Source organism: Neolamprologus multifasciatus, chromosome 18 (genome assembly GCF_963576455.1).
Source record: "Neolamprologus multifasciatus chromosome 18, fNeoMul1.2, whole genome shotgun sequence".
In the NCBI taxonomy this organism is placed as follows: domain Eukaryota; kingdom Metazoa; phylum Chordata; class Actinopteri; order Cichliformes; family Cichlidae; genus Neolamprologus; species Neolamprologus multifasciatus.
The window spans coordinates 19,393,075-19,415,392 of NC_140456.1; the positions used below are offsets into that span (position 1 = coordinate 19,393,075).

Consider the following 22,318-nt stretch of genomic DNA (forward strand, 5'->3'; position numbering starts at 1 on the left):
TATATATTTTCCTGTTCTTGAGTCTCTATGATGACTCGTGATTGATGTCCCCTAAAATGTGAGCATAGCAAGCCCCACCCACCTGTGATTTAAACCATCTGTTTGCTGGGGGCAGCCAATAGGACAAGTTCTAATACACAGGAGACCCAAAGTTTGGCTTAAATGGCCATTCAGCTAAAACAGCTTGTTTCAGACAGATGATGAGCTGCGGGGTTTCATAGAGTGTGTTGTTATTGTTTTGGCTGGTAATGTAGCAAATCAAATTCATTAAGCAGCTGTCATAATAAAGGATCCTTTAATACCCAGCTACATAATCATTTGACGGTGAATCAAGTTTCACACTGTGCTTTATGAGATTCTTTGTCTTTGAAATTAAAACGAAACAAACCCACTTCTTAAGTAGTGTCATTTTATTGTTATTTGCATCATACATTCAGTTTGAAAACGGCATCAACCAAGCCCAAAACCTGAAGACTCAGTCCTAACAACAAGGAGCAAACAGCAATCTGAACAGCTGCTCCCTCAGTGACCAGTCAGAGTCATGTCATCTTAAGTATCTTAAGTATCTCGCACAAATCTGTTGTGCTGCCGGGTGAAAACAAAACAAGAGGAAAAAGAATATCACTTTACAAAGGGAAGGTGATGGTGGAACTGACTTTCTACATCATGGCATGTCCAAACTCTATTTACAAATACACAACGTGATACTTTCAATCCCACTGGCCAGTTTCAGTCAAGCTGAATATAAAAATAACATTACATTCATTTCAATTAAGCAAAAACATCAGTGCTGATAGTCTGATAATTGTTCTACTGTTAATTTATGCTCACGATCACAAGCAACTGGATTTAAAAAGGCTGTGATCATAAGCATAATAAACAGTTGTTGTACGATAGAAACCAACATTTCAGCGTGGGTTTTAGGCTACAGTGGGAGATTTAAATGCCAACTCAGGGTACTTTTAACGATTCAAAGGTTTCCAGTGAATCCAAATAAAATCAGGTTATAATTATGAGTGCAAAGGGAGCACTTAGTTTAGCACTTCTCATTTAATGCACATAAATTTGATGCTTCTCTACTGTATTCATGTGTGAACTTAAAAGCCCTGAGGTGGGGAGTTCATATTTCATATAAAAGATGCATCGCATTTTAATTGTACCAGGGATAAAACCAAGTGTACTCAATCATACACAGGAGCACTATGTACAGGAAACCCAAAGAGTAATCTATTAACTTTGGTTCCAGGCAGTCATTGTATTGTTTGATCTGAGAAAATCCTGTATTAAATGTCGTCAATAAATACACAGAAATTCTTTTTTTTTTTGGGAAGCCATCCTAAATGCCAAATGAATCAATGCAGTGTCTTCACACATCTGCTGAATGTAGTTTAGTAGTTTATAAAGACTGTCTGTACCAGCAGCATTAATAGTCTATCTTACATTAGTTATCATGAGATCAAACCAGCCAGTAGAATGTAAATGAAGGAAAAATCTACATTTAGATTTTATCGGTTCAAATAAACTTTATGAGCATTTTTTTAGCCAAAGAAATCACCAAGCTGTAATCTATGAAGTATTACAGCCACATTAAGAAAAAAATATTATCAGTAATTTTGAAAAAAAGTCAAAATGTGGAGGTTACAGTTGTTGCTTCCAGACAAACTATCATGGTTTTTATACCCCCTGAGTTAGTAAAATCGAGTAACAAGGAAGGAAATGATTTCTCTTTTAAGGACGTTGAAAAGTTTATACAGAAACACACAAACTCAGAAGAACTGATTTGTACAACATGAAACGACTGGCAGTGGACAGATGTGAGGTTACCAGTGGTTACACTCTCGTCCAATAAAGAGGATGCATGTTTGATCACAATTTGTTTCACTAACTCATGTAAACAAGGCATTTTTTAGAGGGTAGTGCAACCGTGGCAGTTGGTCTCAAAACAACAACGGTAATCTCCACATTTCGCCTTTAATCTCGAAATTTCATCTTTATTCTCAAAATGAGCAACAATGTTTTTGTTTTTTCTCAATGTGGCCCTAATACTCTGTCATAGTAATCAGTGATCCATTAAAGGCTAAAAAAAATAAAAATAAACTAAAAAAGTGACGGCACCACTGATTACAAAACCATCATTGTGGACACATTAATTGTTCTTACATTCTCATGAGTTTTATTTTACTGCAGAGGTCTCTTGTTAATCAGCAAATGGATCTATAAGCTGTAAAATCTCTGAACAAGGAACAGACAAGGCTGCTGGACATCAAAAAAAAAAAAAAAAAAAATCCCCCTTCTGTCAGTAACAGAACCAGTTTATTAAAATGGTAAATCAAGCCGTAAAGGATCCGCTTTCCTTAAAAAGGACTGATGAAACTGCACCTTTACTGCGCTGCTCTGAGTCAGCATGATGTCATTATGGCACCGTGAGCTTCGTTTTAGAGGCTTCTCAAACTGTCACAGTTGGTACTGAGTTTGGAACAGTTTTGAAGCTTGCTGAAGCCGAATGCAATGGTGAGCTATAGCCTAAGGTTTAACATAAGCAGCCCTCTATTATGTTATAGACTTTCCCTTTAATGCTGAATTGTTCTTTTACTTAATGTGTCTCAACAACCCTCCCCCCCCCCCCCCAAAAAAAACCCCAGCCTTTCTCCACCCAAATGAAAGACGTAAACTCACAAAATCCCTTAAATATACAAGAATGCCTCCAATGTTAAGAATTCCTCTGCTATAATAACAGTGAAACTTCAATAGTGTGATAAATAAGACTGATTTCATAATTTCCTCCACTTCATGAATGAAAACGGCACATCCCAAATGCAAAACAACACAAGGGGGGGAAAAGTGCAGAGGAAAAAAAAATGTGGAAATGAGTGTACGGTAGTTTTTCATTTTCACAGGTCCACCTTAATAAATAAAAGCTTCCACACAAAAGTACAGATTCAAGGTTCGAATGAGTGCATACATGCATACATGTATGTTGAGTGAGCAGTGGGTGTGCTATATGTTGGAATGTGTGACGCAGCTATATAATCGAGTGAGGCCAATGTGATTCGAAAGGTTGTTGTTTGTGTAGGCAGGACAGGCAGGGAGGTGAGGGAGAACACTGTGAAGCTGGCAGGTAAATCGTACGCTGCAGCTTAGAAGCGGATAAAGGTGGCGTCGATCTGGCGTACGCTGGGCAGCGCCAGCATGATCTTTCGCCGGTACTGTGGATCCTTCTGTAGAGGGTTTCTTTCAAGGTAGACCGTCTCCAGAGAAGTGGCGTTCTTCAACTCATCAAGGTCAGACCAGTTATCTATCTGATTATCATTCATCTGAGGAGATATTACAAAACAACACGAGCAGTGAGGGTGCACCATCAGTTTAACTCATAACAATATAAGAACTACACTTTGAAACTTTTTGTACTGACCCACTGTTTAAAGAGCAACACACTGAACGTAGCAACAAAAATTGACTTTTAAGAAAGTTTCATTTTAAATGTGCTGCTCAACAAAAAAAAAAATCATGCGATACAAATACACGGGTACTTCAACTAATTATGTCTTACTTTGAATTTTCTGTCATTTATTTTGTCATTTTTGCTCTCTGTCCAACCAGCCCTCTGTATGTCCGCCTTCATTACATCCACCCACCCTGCCTCCACTCTCTTCTTCACCTCTCTGCGCACTGTTTTGAATAACTGACCCAGGGGAATTAAACCCATCCACCTTCACTGCCTCTACTCCTTGCATTTTCACTTTTCTACCCATCTCCCAGGTGTCTCATTCCTCTTTTCTCCAGCGCATACCTCCACCTCAGCAGGATCTCTTCTATCAGTTCCCTACCAACAATGTCATCATTTTTATTAACAAGCAAAGGTGTAATTAATTATTTGATGATGGTTGCCTTTTAAAGCACGCCGACGTTAAATTTTGTTAATGTTCTAAGAAACTTTTCTTCTTCTGTCAAACTGTCAGCAGTGAAAAATGGGCTGTCTGTACTGAGGCTGTACATTAAACAACATGTCAAACAAACTATTTGTACCCAGAACTCCTGCAGCTCCGTCAGGTGGCTGATGTTTTCTATTTTCTTTACTCGATTGGCTGCGATGTCGAGGGTGGTGAGTTTTTTCTGTTCGGAAAAACAAACATTGCTGTTACATGTTTGCACAATTCAACAGTATGGAACCCTATTTTCTTTTATGTGTTTTGGAAATGTGTGCCTTAAAGTTTATAACTCACATTGTTTTCTAACCCCTCAATGACCTCAACGCCATTGTGGCTCAGATAGAGCTCCCTCAGGTTGATGAGGTTCTGAAGCCCCTCAATTTTCGTTATCCGATTGCTCTGCAAGTAAATGCAAACCCAATGATTATCTGTTGTCTGGAGCGTGTGCAACTGTAATCAAGTGATGAATATGCGTGATGATACCTGGATGCTTAAAACAGTGAGGTTGTGTAAAGCGTCCAGATTCTGAAGCCTTGTTATTTTATTAGTGCCAAGAAACAAACTTTGCACAGATGTAAGTGGATCCAGGTTTTCAATGACCTGTGAACACAACAAGATTAAGACAAAACTTCACATCACAACTTACATTTTCCAACAAATCTTCATTTATATTTTGCAAACAAAACCCATTATTTACATAAGGAGTTCAAAACAACTTCTCAGTGCAGCACAGTCCCTTCGTATCTCACCCTAATGCGATTGGAGCCGAGCTCCAGCATCTCCAGACCTGTGAGGTGCTCCAGATTCGCAATGCTGCTAATTTTGTTGTGAAGCAGAAAAAGTTTCTTCAGCCGAGTCAACTGCTCCAAACCCTCCACCTTCCTCAAAACGTTAAATGACACGTCAAGCTGCCTGTGGGTTGGCAAAACAACAGTCCCTCTCAGAATAAATACACCTTGATATGTGAGACCTTTGTTCAGGCTTACATAAGAATCACAGTTTTGTCACACTTACTCCAACTCTGTGAGGTTGTGCAGGTTCTCCAGTTTGCGGATCTGATTATCATAGAAATCTAGTTCTCGCAGGGCACTCAAACTGTCGAGGTTTTCTATCTTTTTGATGAGGTTCTGCCGTAAGGAGAGCGTCTGCGTGAAGAGAGGAGAGGCAAAAATAACAGAGGATACCGTCAAGAGCAGAATTAAAGCGCACGTAACAGGTCCTTATTTTAGAGATGAATATTTTAAAAAAAAAATGCAGATGAATCCAAAATGCTAATAAAATGCCTCAGACGCCAATGACACTGCTGCCAACAGCATCACCTAAATAATTCTTACTTTAGCCTTCTGTAGCACCTCCAGTCCTTCAATCTTTCCAATACGACAGTGAACAAGATCGACATCCTAGGAAGAAATATAGACACCATAAGAGATTAAGCAGTCTGTGGTTACTAGCCATTATGGCACAGCACCTGTATACAGATTTACACACAGAAGTTTGTAAATCCCAAAAAACACTGTTAATATGAACTCTAACACTATAATCTTCACTTTCTTAAACTCCAAACAAAACAAGTCATCAGAGATGAAAGGCAATTTCTTCAAAACTTAAACTGACCTCTTCCTCAGGGTCCAAAGTTATGGTGTCCATGTCAACAGGAGACTCTTCTTTACCTTTAATATGAGCAAGAATAAATGAAATCAAATTAAAGCTCCACTGCAATCACAAACATATTGTCACATAAAGATTTTATCTAAGAAAGTATTTGTGAGAAAATAACACAAGCAGCATGCCTAATTTGTAAAATAAAGCACATTCTCTGTGGCTGGGTAGGAGGTGAAGATGACCTACTTGTAGCAGTGGGCTGATTAGGGTCCACATCGCCATTGATGCTCTTCCTCCTGGTTTCATCGTCACCAGACTCCTCAGACTCTCCCCTCCGGTCCACTACAATACGCAGACAGAAGAGAGCCTCAAAACCTCAACAAAGATTCACAGCTTCCGACTGGTTACACACACATTTGGATGATGCCAAGCCCAGGTTTATCTGGAGCAGCCACCCTCTGTCTCCACTATCACAAGATCGTGATAGTGCACATTTCTGTGCTCTGCAACGCGCTCAAATTGTGGAAAAATGTGAAAGCACTACAACGGATTTTACCTACGAGTATTAAATGTTGCGGGATGTGTCCCAGCTTTATTTTCATTAAATAAAATGAATTAAATTCAGAAATTAAAATCAGTTTGAACGCGCGTTACCTACTGAACACACAGGCGACACATTGCTAAGCACGTTAGCCAGCTAGGTTGCTGACTGTATCACAGCTAGCAGCTTTTACGAGCTGAATCTGAAACATGTTACATGGACGGGAAAAAAAATAAATGTCTATGACTATGGGGTACTCAACACACCCTGAAACGCCGCTGTAGATGGCCTTTATAAAGATAGCATGAACTGACGTTAAATTAATATCGTCAGCTAGCGTCTTGTTATTAGCCTGTTAGCTAGCAAAGCAAGGATGAAGGTTTGGTTAGTCACAAGAGAAAAACATCAAGGAGCGTGCTCAGATGAAACAAGACTCTTTTATCCAAATGGCCGCCAGGCTACCAAGCTATAACGATCACAACACGGCTGCACCCTTGAAAATGTGGCTACTCACCTTCCATTTCTTGAAGCTCTCCAACAGACAGGGAAGCCATGTTTCCTGTAAACACTCCTGACAACCGCGCAGCCAATCCAGCGGAGGCATACGCTGACATCAGCCACAAGGGGGCGCTGAAGGCCGCTGGAAACGAGCATCAACAAATTATACGGTAAGGTTTATGTAACTCAGGACATAAATGTAACACTAGTTGACAAGAAAGTACCGTTGCTGAACTTGCATTATTCAGTATATAATTTCAAATGCAAGCTGTTTTTATTTCCTCTCTTATTCTGTAACTTATTGGATTTCACACGGTACACCTGAATATAAATCTGCTAGACTGCACAGTGCATTTTTTTTTTTTTACTTTTTAAAAAATCTGTTCAGCAGATGTTATACATGCAGTTAGAGCTGGACTGGGACAAAAAAAATTGGGCCGGGCATCAGGTTGGTACAGTTGTTGTAGGGTTAGTTCTTAGTTGCCCTGCAGCATGGGACAATTAAAAGCTACACATTTAAAAACTATTAGCAATGACTCATGATCAAAGCAGCCATTCATTTCATCTGAATCCTTGAATCCTACGTCCCTTCATCTATTTTCTTACCACATTAATCTCATCTTTCTCTGTGGCTTCCTCCTTCTCCACAGCTGGTGGTTGCAGCAGCAGCACAGCTATGACTGTGAGGTCTGGTAGTTGTTACTACTGTTCTGCAGCAGCACCGACACCTAACATGTTGGTTAATTTGAGCACTGTAACCCCTTTCAGACTGATAGATGTTATTAGCTTTGTTTGTCAGCTGTTTCTTTAGATTGCAACCAATAACTGTATTAAAGATGTTTTCCTTGAGTGTGACACAGTGTGTTGCTTTTTGAAATCTTATCCTACTTCACTTTGTCTGACAGGGTCTGTCTGAGTATATTCTCAATTCAGCAGGTCTGGCATCAATCAGGCCTCGGTATGTAGTGAAATTGAGCTCACTTTTCAAAAAAAAAAAGTGTTAATTCAGTTACAGTTAAGGGTGCAGTTAGTTTCTCACACAGGGCTGGGTAGGCTTGGATAGCATTTTTCCCTTAATAAATGAGATCATTTAAAAACTTAATTTTGTATTTACTCTGGTTATATCTATCTAATATTGAAATTTGTTCTATGATCTTAACTTTTTAAGTGTGACAAATATGCAGGAAAAAAAGAGAAAAAAAAGAAAAGAAACAAAGAATGTAAAGAAACATACTTTTTTAGGGCACTGTATGTCTTTGTAGGTTCTTAGTCATCCAGCTCCTGGTAGCCTTAAGTGCTTGAAATGAAGGCACCTGGATTTCTTTTTGATTTATGAAGATGTTTCATTTCTAGTAGGAGAGTCCCAGATGGGATAGTCCTGTTGGAGGTGGTTCTGAGTCACTCACACACCCTGTCATCATGTAATTAGTTAAAAGTCATATGAGCCACGATTCTGAATCACGGCAAGTGTCATGAAAGTGCCAAGACTCCTTTGTGAGATATTACCCCACCTTGCCATCATGTGCGCCAGTGAGGTCAAAGTGTATGACTATCAGGATCCTCTCCACTGCAAGGTTGCATACTGCAAAATAAGTCCAGATGCATATCCCCTGATGCATTGAGCATTTCTGCTTTACTCAACTCTTTTATCTGTCTACCCTGTGTACCCCCAACCAGTCACAGCAGACCGCTGCCCCCCTGGTTCAGCTGGTAGTTTCTTCCTGTTAAAAACGAGTGTTTCCTTCCCAATGTCACCAGCTGCTAGCTCATATGGGGTCATCTGATTGATCATCATCAGATTTTATTGTTGGTTTTTTTTTTGCTGTGTTATTGTAGAGTCTTTACCTTACAATATAAGGCAGGTTGAGGCAACTGTTGTTGTGATTTGGTGCTGTATAAATAAAACTGAATAGAACTGAATTGAATATCTTGTGATTGGAAGGTCTGTTATTTTATTAGCGTTTTAAGCAATTATTTGGCGCAGACTGTAAAACTGTTGATGTTTATGTAGCACATTAATGACTCAAAAGAAGGAGAGATGACAATTTAAAGTGAGCAGCATAACCACTTTACATATACAAGGTGAAAAGGGTGCTTGAAGTAATTCTGTCTGATGTAACATAAAACAGCCCTGCCTCTGTTACATTTCCTGCAGTACCACGGCAGGTTGTTTATACGACCACTTCCCATGCGTGCTGCGTACCGCCCATCTTAAGAATTCCCTTGCATAAGACTGAGGCACTGCTGTCGTCCACAAAAGACCTGATTACAACATCAGCATCCAGATAGTTGTTTCTAAAAACATAACAAACAGACACTGCCGATTTGAGCCCATGGTGTCTAATCAATGTGTTTCTGTTATGACAACATGAGTGTGATTGTGTAACGTGTTAGATATGATTTTTTTTAAAAAGGAACATACAATTCTTACTTGACATGTTATCGGGGGTAAGCAGAGGTGTGGCTGCCAGGATAGGAGAATAAAGGTTGTTTTCATGCTTAGCTAGCAGCTAAATATGTTTCTAAGCTGCACCTCCCAGAATCATTGACCAGTCAACTCAAGACACAAATGTAAATATTAACTCTTCAGAAGAGTAATGACAAAATTAGAACATTTGTCTGAAAGTTGAAGGCACAGCAAACATATAAACCGCAGAATATACAATATACAGGTGGGTCCATAAGTCATTTTTTCCTTGGTACACCAGCACAAAGGATTAAAAAAAAAAAAGAAATTTAAGATTAAAGACTATGCATACTGTAATCTGCTAAAGTATTGTGTTAACTGTTTGTACTACAGCAATTCTTATGCACTCTCCCCCAGAGGCTAAATTGGCAGAGAACAATTTAATGGCCCGATGAGGATCTGTCTGGTCCCTCGTTATTCCATGATACAAAGAGGAGTAAATGTATTTTAGTAGTAAGCGCAGACATCTTTTTTTTCCTCCTGTGGTAGCTTCAGTCTGCTGATTTGTTTTGACTTTGTTTTGAATTTCCTCTCTTGAGGGTAAAACTCGATAACTCAGAGATATCACAACCCAGCCTGAAGTTAAGCGGACTGACTCCATAATCCACAATCAGATCAGATTGCTAATTGGAAGGTCAGGCTCCTCCAGCATGTATGTCAAAGTATCCTTGGGCAAGATATTAAATCCCAAGTTGCCCCAGATGCATCCATTGAAGTATGTGTGTGCGAATGTTAGGCAAAGTTCTTAGACATAGAAAGCAGCACACGTACAAATGTTTGTGTGTATGGCTGAATAACACTTGTAGTAAGAAGATGCTCTGAGTGCCCACACAGAGTAGAAAAGTGCTATACGTAAAGTCAATTTAAGCATATAAAATGAGTTTCATTGTTTACACTTTCAACACATCTCTGACAGCAGCCAGCAGCTGTGTTAAACTGGACTGACTGCAGGATTTGAGGGTGAAATCTGCTCTCAGGGATATCAGGCTCAGAGTTATCCCTCTATAAACACCTTAAATTTAGCTCGTCTCCCCCAAAACTACACTCACTGGCCACTGTATTAGGTACACATATCTAGTGCAGTGTTGGAGCCCCTTTCCCCTTCAGAACTACATCGATTCTTCCTGGCATAGATTCAGCAAAGTGCTGGAAACCTTTTCCTTTTCCTGTTCTTAGCTGACAGGAGTGACACCTGCTGCAGTCTTCTGCTGTTCTAGTCCATCTGCTTCTAGGTTCATGCTGTGCGCTCAGAGATGCCTGTCTGCATACCTTGGTCATGAATAGTTTTTCAGTTACTGTTGCCTTCCTACCAGTTCGAAGCGGTCTTGCGGCATTAACAAGACATTTCTCCATAGAAAACTGCTGGTCAGAGCAGGTCTGGCACCAACAACCATGCTCAAAGTCACTTAAATCAGATTTCTTCATCATTCCGATGTTCAGTTTGAATTTAAGCAGATCTTCTTGATCAGCTCTACATGCACGGAGTTACTGCAGTCCGATTGGCTGATTCGAAAACGTGTACCTAATGAACCTGCAAGTCAGTGCATACCTGTCGTAGAAACACAAGCAGGGTAGAATAAAGTAATAGAAACATACAGGTGGTAGTCGAACTAGAGCCCTTGAATAAGTCAGAGTCGTGTCAGGGTTCAGAATTCGTCACGTGATAGGCGCGGTGACGGTACTTACCGGTGGATTTAAATTAGGAGACAGTCCGGAAACCTTTGACAATTATGAATCTATAAATGCGTTGAGTTACAATGTTTACATACAAATGGAAAAAATGAAAAAAAGATAACGTGATGGCTCTGATTTTAATTATTTACGGTTTCCATGGTTACGCAGCGCTGTTTTGAATTATCAGTCGAGTCCTTTGCTCTGACTTCTTAACTTCGCTGTTTTGAAAGCTACCTTAAATTACCTTTGGCTGCCCCCACGCTCCCCGCACCACCACCACCACACACACACACCAACAACAACTCCACCTCACCGGACAGCCAAGAGAGAAAGCAGGGCGGAAGCCTGAAGTCAGGTGAACCGAAACGTAAAAGCCTATAGGATCGGGTCTATCCGACTATTGCTGTCGTTGTGTCTGTTGAGTAGTTTCTGTTAAAGCCTGATGTACTGGTCATCCTTTGACGGATGAACAATACTGAATCTGACACCGAGCTCCAGTACAGTCCTGTACGCGTGTAGAAATGTATTCATTGCGCTTTGTTTTGATCCTATCATTTCACGTATGCCGGAGTCTTCCTGTCGATGCAGGTAGGAATCACGTCTTTAAAAAAAATTATATGGTTTCACTGTAATTCATTAAATAAATAAATAAATAAAATGTATAGGATTGCTTAATTTCTTTTGACAGAACAGCAGGGACGGCTTTCAGCAGCTTCAAACAGTGCATGAATCCACCCCTTTTCTGTTATTCTCTTTAATCTTCGGGTGGTGGATTTGACTGGATTTAATTCTTTCACAGGTCGTTTTATTTGTATGTGCAGGACTCCTAGGAATATAAAACAATGTCTGGCCATGTAATCAGAAACTGAAACGAGCGAACAAACAAACAACCAAACAAAAGTTATCTGTGGGCGTCTTATGTTGAATTGTATAAAGTTATACAGATACAAAACAGGCAACTTGCACAGTACATGATTCTTTTATTGCATCAATTTGACAAATGCAGTGAATTTTAAAATATGCATATATATAAAGAGAGGGAGAGAAGAAAAACAATCAAAATATACCGAGGGATGTGACGCTGCAAAGTATTTCAAAGAGCTACACTTTAGTGTTGGTTATTTAATCAACTATAAACACTGTGTGACAGAATGTAGAAATCACCTCATCTTACTGTTATTTCACACCATGTGATTAACATAAAATGTCTATCCTGCTCCAGTAAGCAGGAGTATGGTAAATGCAAAATATTTACTAGAAAGGCTATTAGCTTTTGCTTTCAGTTTTGCTTTTGTGAAGTGAAAGTTAGATACATCAGTGCAGTGTGATTTGGTTATTCTCTCTCTAAGGGAGGGATTATGCAATTGGTTGTGTTTGCAGTCTAGTGCTCCACAGTTTTTTAGGATATCATTTTCAGATTTTGTGTGATGGTAGATACCAAAAACAGCTCGAGATCTTATTTAGGTGAAAATTGGGTCAAGATCAAGGTTCAGCAAAAACTTCACATTACCCACAATTTCTTATGGATTGTCTTCACACTTCGCAACAATATACTTGTGGGACACGAGTACCTAGGCTGGCTAAGCATTTGACTTTCATCTTCCTTTTTAGCACCCATTTACAGTTTGCTCATTGGATCATCTCCAAACCTTAAAGCAATATATTAGTCAAACAAAGCACTATCTTTGTTTGAGCGCTAAAGCCTGCCCCTCCACCCACCCCAATACAAGGTTATATGACTCTACAATAACACAAAAAGATTAGTATACTACAGTAGATTTTCATATTACCAATGAAAAAACTTTTTTCCTCATAGCTCACACATTTTCATCTCCTGTGACACCATGTGACACGTGTCCATAGGAAACTAAAGCTTGCTGTTAATAATACTCACATGATAATATGATAATTATTGTGTGTGGTTCTATCTCTCACGCTGTCTCCATAAAATACAACAATAAATAAATAAAGTGTCAATAGAAAATTGTACTTAGTAGTCAGTATAAGCTTTTAATGATATAAGTTAGCATATGATAGAATACTGCATGATGACCTTTTGATGTGTTAGACTGTTGTTCACTACAAAAACTTGTTCTGTTCTCTTTCTTTGTTTCTTCCCACAGCGATAATAAGAGCTGAACCACTCTTATCTTCACTCCCTTCTGAATCCCACAACACACACATACACCTGCATACGCACATACATACGCACTAACATTCCTCTGTCTATGAACAGATGTATTCACTATTGTATTACTTTTGTATATAAATAAAGACCAGAGCGGTAACAGAGCACACTTCACAGGGCTCCCACTCTGATGTGAGCGCTCTGTGACCGCCCTTGCAAGTAAAAACTGCAGCGTGTGTGTCTCCACTCTCTGACTCTCAGCTGAAGAAGTGTCATTTGGAATAAATCTCTTGACATAAAGCTACAATTGCATTTCCTTTTTTCTTTATGTGTTTTTAAAATTTACATCTGTTTTTTGTTTTTGCCCATATTACATTAGATACCGTCGTACTGCAGATCCAGCAGTGGAGGGGGGCAGGAAGTCAGCAGGTTGAAGAGCAAGCCCTTCTCAATGGAATTCCTTTAATGGGCAAAAGCCCAGAATTCAATGCAGTTATCAAAGCCGTATTAGATGACACACTCCTAACATCTCTTATCAGTTTCAACCAGACCTCTTCAATAAGTAAGAAAATCAAATTGTCTTGTTTTACAACTGAACGTTTGTGTAAGTGAGATTGTTGTCACCAGGGTCACAACCCATTAACTCTCAACAGGTAACCACACCATTCTTCGTTCTCGAGAATGCATGTGGGAAGGGTCTAAGCTGCGCTGGGCAGATCGTGTGTTTGCTGACGGCCAGTTGTACCTGACTCTCAACCAGAATGACATGTGGACAGCCCACGTACAGGAGGCGGTGGCCATCAAAGTGGTTTGGGACCAGGAAGTGCAGCAAACAAGAGCAGAGAGACTCCATCTGCAGGAGGGATGCGTCAAGCTGATGAAGCATTTGAACCTTTCTGAGAAACAGTCAGGTATATTTTACTTCAGGCTGTTTTCCTGCCTGCTTTAAGCGCTGCGGAACAAAATCAGTTCAATAAATTGTTGAACTTAGAGAAGCTTTTTTACTCCTGCTCCGACTGCCCTTTTTAAACTTGTCAGATTCTCCAACAATAACTGTAATAACATTTTTATAAGCAACCCATAAGTATAATATGCAGTAATTCATGTCTGAATACAAAAATAACAAAATATTTTCAATGACATATACTTGGATGATACACTGCTCTTCAAAAGTCTTGAGCCGCCCCTCATTTATTGTTATATGTTTCTAGGAAAATGGGAAATAAGTGCATGACTTATTGAAATGTACATTTCTACAAATCTGTGCACTTCTAACAAGCTTGAAAGTCAATATTTGGTATGACCACCTCTATTCTTCAAGATTGACTCCTTTGTTCACAGTGAGTCATTATCTGGAACAAACACTAAGCTGATATCTTTAACTCCTTTGCAGTGATTACAGACCTAAAAAATGAACATTTAAGTACTTACATTTCCATCACAGTTGGGCAGACTTTGTTAAGAATAAGAAGACGATGTTACTGAGTTGACTTCGATTAGCCTGCAACTATAGAAAACAATAAAGTTAGTTTAAATTTATCCTTACTGTGTCATATTTGATTTGAGGATATGCTGAAATTCCTTATCCAGAAACAGGACATGTATTTATTTAATGCTAATCTTTTTAAAATGCAGAAAATGTGTAATAATGTATCTCATAATCATTTCAGTTATTTAGTTTTAAAAGCCTCTTTGAAAGTAGTAGTAAAGGAATGTAGTACAGTTCTGTGCAAAGGTTTTGAGCCACCCCTCATTTATTTGAAGTAGGTGCAACGATTTATTCAAACGTGCAAGTGTGCACGAAAAAAAAAAAAAAAAAGGCAAAACCAGTTTGTCCAAATGTAAGAAGCTTGAAAGTAAATATTTGGTATGACAACCTTTATTCTTCAACACGCGCTGAACTCTCTTAGGCAAGCTTTCTGGTCATTTCTTTAAGTAGTATTCAGGAATAGTTCTCTGGGCTTCTTCTAGTGCACCGCTGTGGGTTTTTCTATATAGGTGTGTTTTTACTCCCTTGGAATCATTTTTAGGCTGGAAATGGAAACTGGTCTCATTAAGATGCTTTTTAAGGGTTGGTGGCTCAAAATTTCTACATTTATAATTTCATCATTGTTGACAAGATCTCCAACACCACTTGTGGAAATACAACCCATAACCATGACAGAGCCTCCAGCATGTTTTACAAATAGACACTCACTGAGACGGTACTATTTTATGTCTGTCATACTGTGTTGTCTTTTGCATTGTTCAGAATCAGCTAAAGAAATGGGAACAGCTGCTTGTAACAAAGAGCCTAAAAGCACAGTTTAAAATTGGTTCTTTGCTAAGTTCGTTATAAGTGCTCTATAAGCAAACATAATACCGGTTTATTGTTTGAAGTAAGTTTATGCTTAAATGATTCATAAGTCAGTGTTACATGGCCTTATCAAACAACAACAATAAAAAAATACAACAGATTTGTCTGAAAATGGTCAAGCAGCCAATGTCCAAAGAAAAACTTTGAAAGCCTGGACTTGAACTGTTGTTAATGACCAGACAAGAGTCTGGCTTGAAATACAAGATACAAACAAATAAGGGGCAGCTCAAGACTTTTGCACAGTTATATATGACGCTAAAACAGAAAAATGGGCATGTACTTAAACAAAACAACTTTGTTTCATGCAGTTACAAGAGTTCACATACAGGACATACGTGTTTTGGAGCGGAAATTTTTTTGTTGACTGTCGGGTTACAAATTTAACATATTTTCTTAGTTCCAGGAATTCTTCACCTTCATCTTCTGGTTCCAGTCCTGGCGCTCATTGTGTTTGGTGTACTAATTATGGTCAGCATCGTTATCTACAAAATAAAAGGTGGGCATTGAGAATTTTGCTTTCTTTCCATTTAGATGTCAGCACATGAAGTTGTGCATCCTATGTTCACAGTTCACTGCAGGCTTAATGTAGCAACAAGATGCATGTTTAAGAGGTGACTGCAGTCCAATGTTGCACATTGTCATTTAACAGAATGTGCTGACCTTTATCTCTGCCCTAACTTGTCACATGATTTTAATGACTCTTATACCCAAGAGAAGTGTAAACTATGTTCCTGTGTTTTGTCTTTTTCACACTTGCTATCCAGGTTTCAGGCACCCTGGAGGTAAGAAAACTACAACATGTTCATGTGTTCACTTTATTTTCGTGCATTTCTCTGCTCTGAGTCCTAGTGAAAGATTCAGAAAGTTAAAGATTAAGTGAAGTCAAACAGACTCCCTTTGCTTTTCAAAGGTGTTTGTGGCCCAGTCATGTGGTCTGTCTTAAATGACTGTAACTACCTAGTCAGCAAATTTCTGCATAAAAAGTATCATTAGAGATTAAAACCACATATTCATGAACTCAGTAATATGTCACATACCATGATCTGTGTTTTTCCTTTCCCCACAGGTGTCATTGGCTCAATTGTCCATTACCACAGAGATATGACTGAAATGACTGAAAAGGATCGGGAAATTGTGTAGACGTCTTCTGTTACAATACCTGACAACTGCAATAATACTAAAAAAACTGATGATATTTCCAGCATATTTCTGTATGAAAACTGATAGCGTAGCTCTATGAATGTCAGCAGGCCTTTGCGATGTGTAATTCAAGCTTTAGGTAACATTCCTGCCTCCAGTGAAACATAAGCTTTTGTTTTTTGCATTAAAATTGCACAGTACTCTGTTTTATGTAGAATATTTAAATGTTATGTTGTTTTGCTACTGAGAGAATGATCAAAGTGTCAAATCCTGGTTGTTTTGAACTAAAAATGTGACTGCAGCATCTTTACTTGAAAAGCTTTCAGTGTAGTTGCATGTCTTTTTATACCAAACACTGTTGGGATTCCTTGGCCATGAGATTATTTAAGTAAATTACTTTTTTATTTCCTACTGCTTTATTTAGTTTTTTTCTGTTGGCATGTCAGGTAAGAGGAGAGCAGAATAAAAGTATAATCTGGAATTCACATTAACCTGTGATGTCAGAGTTATCACTTTATTTAAAGTAAATCCTGATCATGTAAATCAGGGGTGTCCAACTCCGGGCCTCAAGGACCAGTGTCCTGTAGGTTTTAGATGTGTCCTTGATCCAACACAGCTGATTTAAATGGCTTAATTACCTCCTCAATATGTCTTGAAGTTCTCGAAAGGCCTGGTAATGAACTAATCATTTGATTCAGGTATGCTGACCCAGGGTTATATCTAAAACTGTAGAGTTGGACACCCCCGATGTAAATCAATTGACCAAATTCCAAGCAAACAAGAAAATGACTTTAAATCTAAATGATAGTGCATAATAAACAATAAATATTTTATTTGTTCAATACTAAAGATGTTTGTTTGAGGTGCTTCCTTTAAGCTGTGGTCCAGACTTGTGTACTGGTGTGTCAAGGTGACTGAAAACCAACGTGTACACATCAGTCAAAGAGCAAAGACACAATATATTATCAGACTATGAGAAGATTTTTGCTTAATCACTCAGCAAATATTTATATTTAAACTCTCCCTGAAATTAATATTTACCAATATTATATTCTTTAAAAAAAATAAAACCCAATATTTATTTATAATAATAATTTATTTATAATATTTATTTATTTATTTTACTAGCCTTCAAATACAGAAAAATATACTTGATAGCGGTCTCGTGTTTTAAAGTAAAGCATCTTACAGGCCTTTAGTTTTGTGTCGCTCTTTAAATTCATACAGCGCAGACCTAAACTACAGATAGAGGGCGACACATTTAAGTGGAGAGGTTTCTTTTCATACGTTAAAGAAAGTATCATTGACCAATCACGTTAACGTATTCGTAAACGTCACCATAGCAATGCGCTGAGCTTACTGCAGCTTCTTGAACTAACCAATCGCATGAGCGCTCTGTGGCATTTAAACGTCGTGGCGTCATACGCACGAAATTCAAAATCGAGAGAGAGACAAGAGTTTGTGCTTCTCTACATTTCACGTTTTCTCGACGAGGTGAGGTCATTGTGTTGATTTTGAAATTGCAGAAATATACTTTTAAATTCAATCACTAGTTTTAAGTTTGTTTTGTTTATACGTGAAATCATTTTTAATCGGTTAAGCGATGGTGCTAACGCGTTTTTCATTGGATTCATGCTACACAATCGGTTATCTTGGTCACGTTAAGCTAACGTTCAAAACAGGAATAGAAGCATAGCGAAGTTTTTCAATCGGACCAGACTTACTTTTTAAATAAAGACATTTTTTGACAGATGCTATCCTAGCATTAGACTGAGCATCGTAGCTGTCAGTAAGCCTTTATACTGTTTCAAATCAGACACGGGCTTACTGTTTATCTGTTGTGATGTCCAGGTCTATGAAAACGTAGATAAAATGGCACAGTTTGGGTTTGAGAACGACATCCACAGCATCTTGAAGCTGGACATGCCGATCACAAACGCTCCCATGGCGAGGTGGCAGAGAAAGGCGAGCTCATCAAACACATCCGCCCTGAGCGGCTTGTCGCCGGGAAAGTCTGCTAATGTGTCCCTGAGCTCATCAAAAACACCAAGCAAAACGCCAGGTAGTGTATTTGTCTGCATTTATACTCGGGGAAAGCTTTGCAAATGTTAACCACTGGGAAGTTTTGTTTTTTTATGGGTCATAGGCAAAAACAAGAAACAGACCCCATCCAAGATGGGGGGTGATCGCTTCATTCCCACCAGAAACGGCAAGCAAATGGATGTGGCAACTTTCCTGCTGACAAAGGAGAATGAGCCAGCGGACACAAACACATCAGTTACATCAGTAAGTTGTGTAACAAACACTTAAGCTTCTATTTGTACAAGTAGGATATCAATCAGTGTGGCTCTCTGTGTCTGAAGGAAACCCAGAAAGCGTGGTCTGTGTCACTGAATGGATACAACGTTGAAGATGCAAAGATCCTCCATCTTGGAGGGAAACCACTTAATGCACCAGAAGGTAGAAATATGTGCATTTCATAAATATCTGCTGTATTGAAGGCAATTCTTCTTATTCATTGTCGCTCTGTCTTGTTTACAGGCTACCAAAACAACCTAAAAGTCCTCTACACTCAGACAGCAACCCCTGCCTCTATTAAAAAGTCCAGATACATATCTTCAACTCCTGACAGGATCTTGGATGCTCCTGATCTTAGAAATGATTTCTGTAAGTTGGGCACTTAAGAGGATTTTACATCTCCATACAGTTGACTTTATTTAATTGCAAAGAATCTTTAAATGATGCCACAAAATTACAGAAAGGCAGAGAATGGACTCCGTCATTAATGCGCTGCAGCATTTGAGAGAGAGAGGGAGAGAGCTCGATATCTCAGAGCAACACCATTCCCAAGTTGTTTTCCAGTTTATATATGTTCCAGTTTAATAAATAGGAACCCAACTGGAATTCAGTGTTGCATAAACATCCTAGTTTGGTAAGTGAAGAATTCTTTAACATGTAATATTACTTTAGGCTTTTTTTTTTCCTCCCCCCTCTAGATTTGAATCTACTTGATTGGAGCAGTAGAAATTTTCTCGCTGTTGCTCTTCATAACAGCGTTTACCTGTGGGATGCCACTCAAGGAGACATCATTCTTCTCATGAAGATGGAGCGTGAAGAGGACTACATCTGCTCCCTGTCCTGGACTAAAGAGGGAAGCTACCTAGCTGTTGGCACCAGTGACTGCAAGGTTCAGGTCCGTGTGGAGATCATCGTGCCACTTGAGTTCAAATGAATATGGGACATATCAGAACGTGTGTTTTTTTTTTTTTTTTTTTTTTTTTTTTTTTTTTTTTTTTTTTTGTGTGTGTTTTATAAATTGTATTGATTTCCATTTAGTTGTGGGATGTTGAAAATCAGAAGCGCTTGCGCAGCATGGCCAGCCACACAGCGAGGGTTGGAAGTCTGAGCTGGAATGACCATGTTGTTTCCAGGTAAATATGTTTCTCCTACCAAAGACCGTGGTGATATCTCGCTGGTGTTTTCCATTTTTGCACTCAAGTGTGTGTTCTCCTCTTTCACCACCCCCTTCAGTGGCTCCAGATCAGGACACATCCACCACCATGATGTGAGGGTGGCAGACCATCACATTGGCACCCTGACTGCTCACACACAGGAGGTGTGCGGCCTCAAGTGGTCCCCTGATGGGCGATACTTGGCTAGTGGAGGCAATGATAACTTGGTGTGCATATGGCCCCGTGCACAGGAGGGCAGCGCTGGCAACGACAGCCAGCTGATCCGTTGCTGGAGCGAACATCAGGGAGCAGTCAAGGTGAGCAGCAAACAGAAGTTCAATATGCTAATTTTCTCCTTTTCCGTTTTCTCTCCCTTCCTGCTCCTTATGAAAATTTAATGAAGACTGAAGTTTAAATATTCTCGTTGCCACTTGTGTATGCTTTTCCATTGTTCTAGGCTCTGGCCTGGTGTCCATGGCAGCCCAATATCCTTGCATCTGGAGGTGGTACTAGCGACCGCCACATCCGTATCTGGAATGTAAACAGTGGCTCCTGTATCAGTTCACTTGACACTCAGTCCCAGGTAACTGCATCCTTCCAGGGATGTCAAACTAATTTTACATTGTGGGCCACATACAGCTCGCATTGTTCTGAAATGGGCCCGATCAGTAAAACTCAGTTTTCTGGCAGTGTAAAGAAGTTTAAACATTTAACCCCTGAACTGTCTTGATATAGTATTAAAAAAATACTATAAATAAAAATACTATTAAAATACTATAAATAAATAGAAAAATACTATAAAATTTCAACAGTTTTTCTATATTGTAAAATAAAGGTCTCGCCCAAAATTTCCACTTTTTGTTAACAGATCTCAATAGTTGTAGAGGATTAAAATGAACATTTCTGTATTAATATTTAAGTATAGTATTGAGCTACTATAGTGTGGAATAAATGGCGATGTGGAAGGTCTTTATCAATAGGGAAAGCTGGTTCAAGTTCAAAATCTATTCTTTCACTTTCAATAGCTGTCCAGTGGGCCTAAATGGAGACTTTGCTTGGCCGGTTCTGGCCCTGCACCTGTTTGACATCCCTGTTCCACACAGTTCAGTTTTAATGGTCATTCCCACTAAAATGTGTTTGTCTACATGTCTCATCCAATCCAACTTTTCAGATCTCATCCCTGGTGTTTGCACCCAACTACAAGGAGCTGGTCTCTGCTCATGGATATGCCCACAACAATGTTGTTGTCAGGAAATATCCCTCTCTCAGTAAAGTCGCAGAGCTCAACGGTAAACAAGTCCCGTCCACATAAAGGCACATCCAGTGAACTAAGAACCTGCTGTTCCTCCTTTCTCCTGGTATAATTTGTTTATTTTTCTTTAAGGCCATGACGACAGAGTTCTGAGTTTGACTCTCAGTCCGGACTGCTCTACTGTTGCTACTGTTGCTGCAGATGAGACCATTCGCCTGTGGAAGAGCTTCGAAATGGATCCCATTAAGAAGAAGGCTAAAGAGAGGATGGTGAAATCAACCAGCAGCGTCATTCATCAGTCCATCAGATAATTTGCTTCAATGCGATTTTACATCTGTTATGAGTTTGAGTTATTTGCGATATTTTTTTTTTTTTCTTAATTTATCCACAATAAAGGAAACCACCTGGTGTTGGTCTGTGATGCTCCAGTTGGTGGTTTAAAGTGTTAATGGCCTCATTTTTATTTATGCAGGTCTGCTGTTGTGTGTACAGTACTAGTGATTTTTCAGTAAGTTTTTAAAATGTATTTATAGCCTAGTTTTTTAATCAGGATGTTCTGTATACCTGGGTTATAAATAAACACTTTACCACATCTGCTTTCCTTTGTGTTGCTTCATGTTGTCAGGACCAGTTTAAAGTTTACTGGTGGGTTGTTTTCAAATACATCCTGCTTATGATGTAGAACTAAATTTGCTGTTCATTGTCAGACTAGAGCTGGCTTTTGTTACATCACAAAAGTTGATTTATTATAACGGATCACTTCCCTCCTGTGATTCACATTTTGTCTTTATTTTACCGTCTTCTAGTATGGGCTGAATCTGCTCTGTTATTCTGTAGTGTTGGTTGATAAAATGTGACTAACTTTGTAGATGTGTCTCAAGTATCTAAGGCCTGAGGATGTATTTCATTGAATTTTTTTCCCCACTTAATATAAATACAAATGCCCAACTATTGCCACAAGGTGGCTCACTCTGAATACAGAACTGAGTGCTTGCATTTAAGTTATTTAAAAGGAATGCTGATTGGGTTCACATGCAGAATTTCCTTAAAATATTTGTCGTCATATTGCAAAAATAAGCTGGGTTTTTGCTGTCATGTACTTTTTTTTTTTTTTGGATGTGCAACTGCAGCTACGAGTACAGATTATGAAAGCTCGTGTTTATAAATCATTTGCTTTTAGAAAGGTCCCATAATGTTATCTTTAATTGACCAAGAGTTAAAACCAGCATAAAAGGCCCAACCTCTGTTCCTCAGAGGGCACATACACGTTAAAACAGGG

At 39.0% G+C, this 22,318-nt stretch overlaps 3 protein-coding genes across 5 annotated transcripts; 2 read left to right on the forward strand and 1 right to left on the reverse strand.

Annotated features, from left to right (window-relative positions):
* Nucleotides 1-392: 392 nt before the first annotated feature.
* ppp1r7 (protein phosphatase 1, regulatory (inhibitor) subunit 7) lies at nucleotides 393-6,719 on the reverse strand. Its single transcript, XM_085139674.1, has 10 exons — nucleotides 6,587-6,719; nucleotides 5,778-5,873; nucleotides 5,544-5,599; nucleotides 5,264-5,329; nucleotides 4,944-5,074; nucleotides 4,679-4,841; nucleotides 4,413-4,529; nucleotides 4,224-4,328; nucleotides 4,027-4,113; nucleotides 393-3,314 (listed from the first exon to the last, which is right to left on the reverse strand). The coding sequence occupies exons 1-10, from the start codon at nucleotides 6,684-6,686 to the stop codon at nucleotides 3,138-3,140; spliced, it is 1,098 nt and encodes a 365-aa protein (XP_084995800.1). The 5' UTR covers nucleotides 6,687-6,719; the 3' UTR covers nucleotides 393-3,137.
* A 3,978-nt stretch (nucleotides 6,720-10,697) lies between these two features.
* Nucleotides 10,698-17,346, forward strand: LOC146497765 (uncharacterized). 2 transcript variants are annotated; one of them, XM_085139679.1, is made up of 6 exons: nucleotides 10,698-11,299; nucleotides 13,219-13,401; nucleotides 13,493-13,750; nucleotides 15,599-15,691; nucleotides 15,960-15,977; nucleotides 16,262-17,346. In XM_085139679.1, exons 1-6 carry the CDS (start codon nucleotides 11,233-11,235, stop codon nucleotides 16,333-16,335), a joined length of 693 nt encoding a protein of 230 aa, XP_084995805.1. In that variant the 5' UTR covers nucleotides 10,698-11,232; the 3' UTR covers nucleotides 16,336-17,346. The 2 variants fall into 2 exon arrangements, with proteins under 2 accessions (XP_084995805.1, XP_084995804.1); XM_085139678.1 differs by having other exon boundaries at nucleotides 10,705-11,299; nucleotides 15,593-15,691; nucleotides 16,262-17,341.
* Nucleotides 17,347-17,698: 352 nt separating this feature from the next.
* Nucleotides 17,699-21,636, forward strand: cdc20 (cell division cycle 20 homolog). Of its 2 annotated transcripts, none has more exons than XM_085139670.1 (11): nucleotides 17,699-17,829; nucleotides 18,187-18,397; nucleotides 18,482-18,621; nucleotides 18,699-18,795; nucleotides 18,877-19,002; nucleotides 19,332-19,528; nucleotides 19,672-19,766; nucleotides 19,867-20,104; nucleotides 20,245-20,370; nucleotides 20,959-21,076; nucleotides 21,172-21,636. In XM_085139670.1, the coding sequence occupies exons 1-11, from the start codon at nucleotides 17,722-17,724 to the stop codon at nucleotides 21,348-21,350; spliced, it is 1,635 nt and encodes a 544-aa protein (XP_084995796.1). In that variant the 5' UTR covers nucleotides 17,699-17,721; the 3' UTR covers nucleotides 21,351-21,636. The 2 variants fall into 2 exon arrangements, with proteins under 2 accessions (XP_084995796.1, XP_084995797.1); XM_085139671.1 differs by having other exon boundaries at nucleotides 17,775-17,834.
* The last annotated feature ends 682 nt before the right edge of the window (nucleotides 21,637-22,318 follow it).

What these genes read in the sequence shown, in the direction of transcription:
- ppp1r7 (XM_085139674.1), bottom strand. Translation starts at nt 6,686, where the DNA reads ATGTCAGCGTATGCCTCCGCTGGATTGGCTGCGCGGTTGTCAGGAGTG. An exon ending in AGGTGCTACAGAAGGCTAAA is followed by an intron (nt 5,075 to 5,263) that starts GTAAGAATTATT and finishes CTCTTCACGCAG; the next exon opens with ACGCTCTCCTTACGGCAGAA. An exon ending in TCGGCTCCAATCGCATTAGG is followed by an intron (nt 4,530 to 4,678) that starts GTGAGATACGAA and finishes TTGTGTTCACAG; the next exon opens with GTCATTGAAAACCTGGATCC.
- LOC146497765 (XM_085139678.1), top strand. Translation starts at nt 11,233, where the DNA reads ATGTATTCATTGCGCTTTGTTTTGATCCTATCATTTCACGTATGCCGG. An exon ending in CAACCAGACCTCTTCAATAA is followed by an intron (nt 13,402 to 13,492) that starts GTAAGAAAATCA and finishes AACTCTCAACAG; the next exon opens with GTAACCACACCATTCTTCGT. An exon ending in CCTTTCTGAGAAACAGTCAG is followed by an intron (nt 13,751 to 15,592) that starts GTATATTTTACT and finishes ATATTTTCTTAG; the next exon opens with TTCCAGGAATTCTTCACCTT.
- cdc20 (XM_085139670.1), top strand. Translation starts at nt 17,722, where the DNA reads ATGAGCGCTCTGTGGCATTTAAACGTCGTGGCGTCATACGCACGAAAT. An exon ending in CCAGTGACTGCAAGGTTCAG is followed by an intron (nt 19,529 to 19,671) that starts GTCCGTGTGGAG and finishes ATTTCCATTTAG; the next exon opens with TTGTGGGATGTTGAAAATCA. An exon ending in CACTTGACACTCAGTCCCAG is followed by an intron (nt 20,371 to 20,958) that starts GTAACTGCATCC and finishes CCAACTTTTCAG; the next exon opens with ATCTCATCCCTGGTGTTTGC.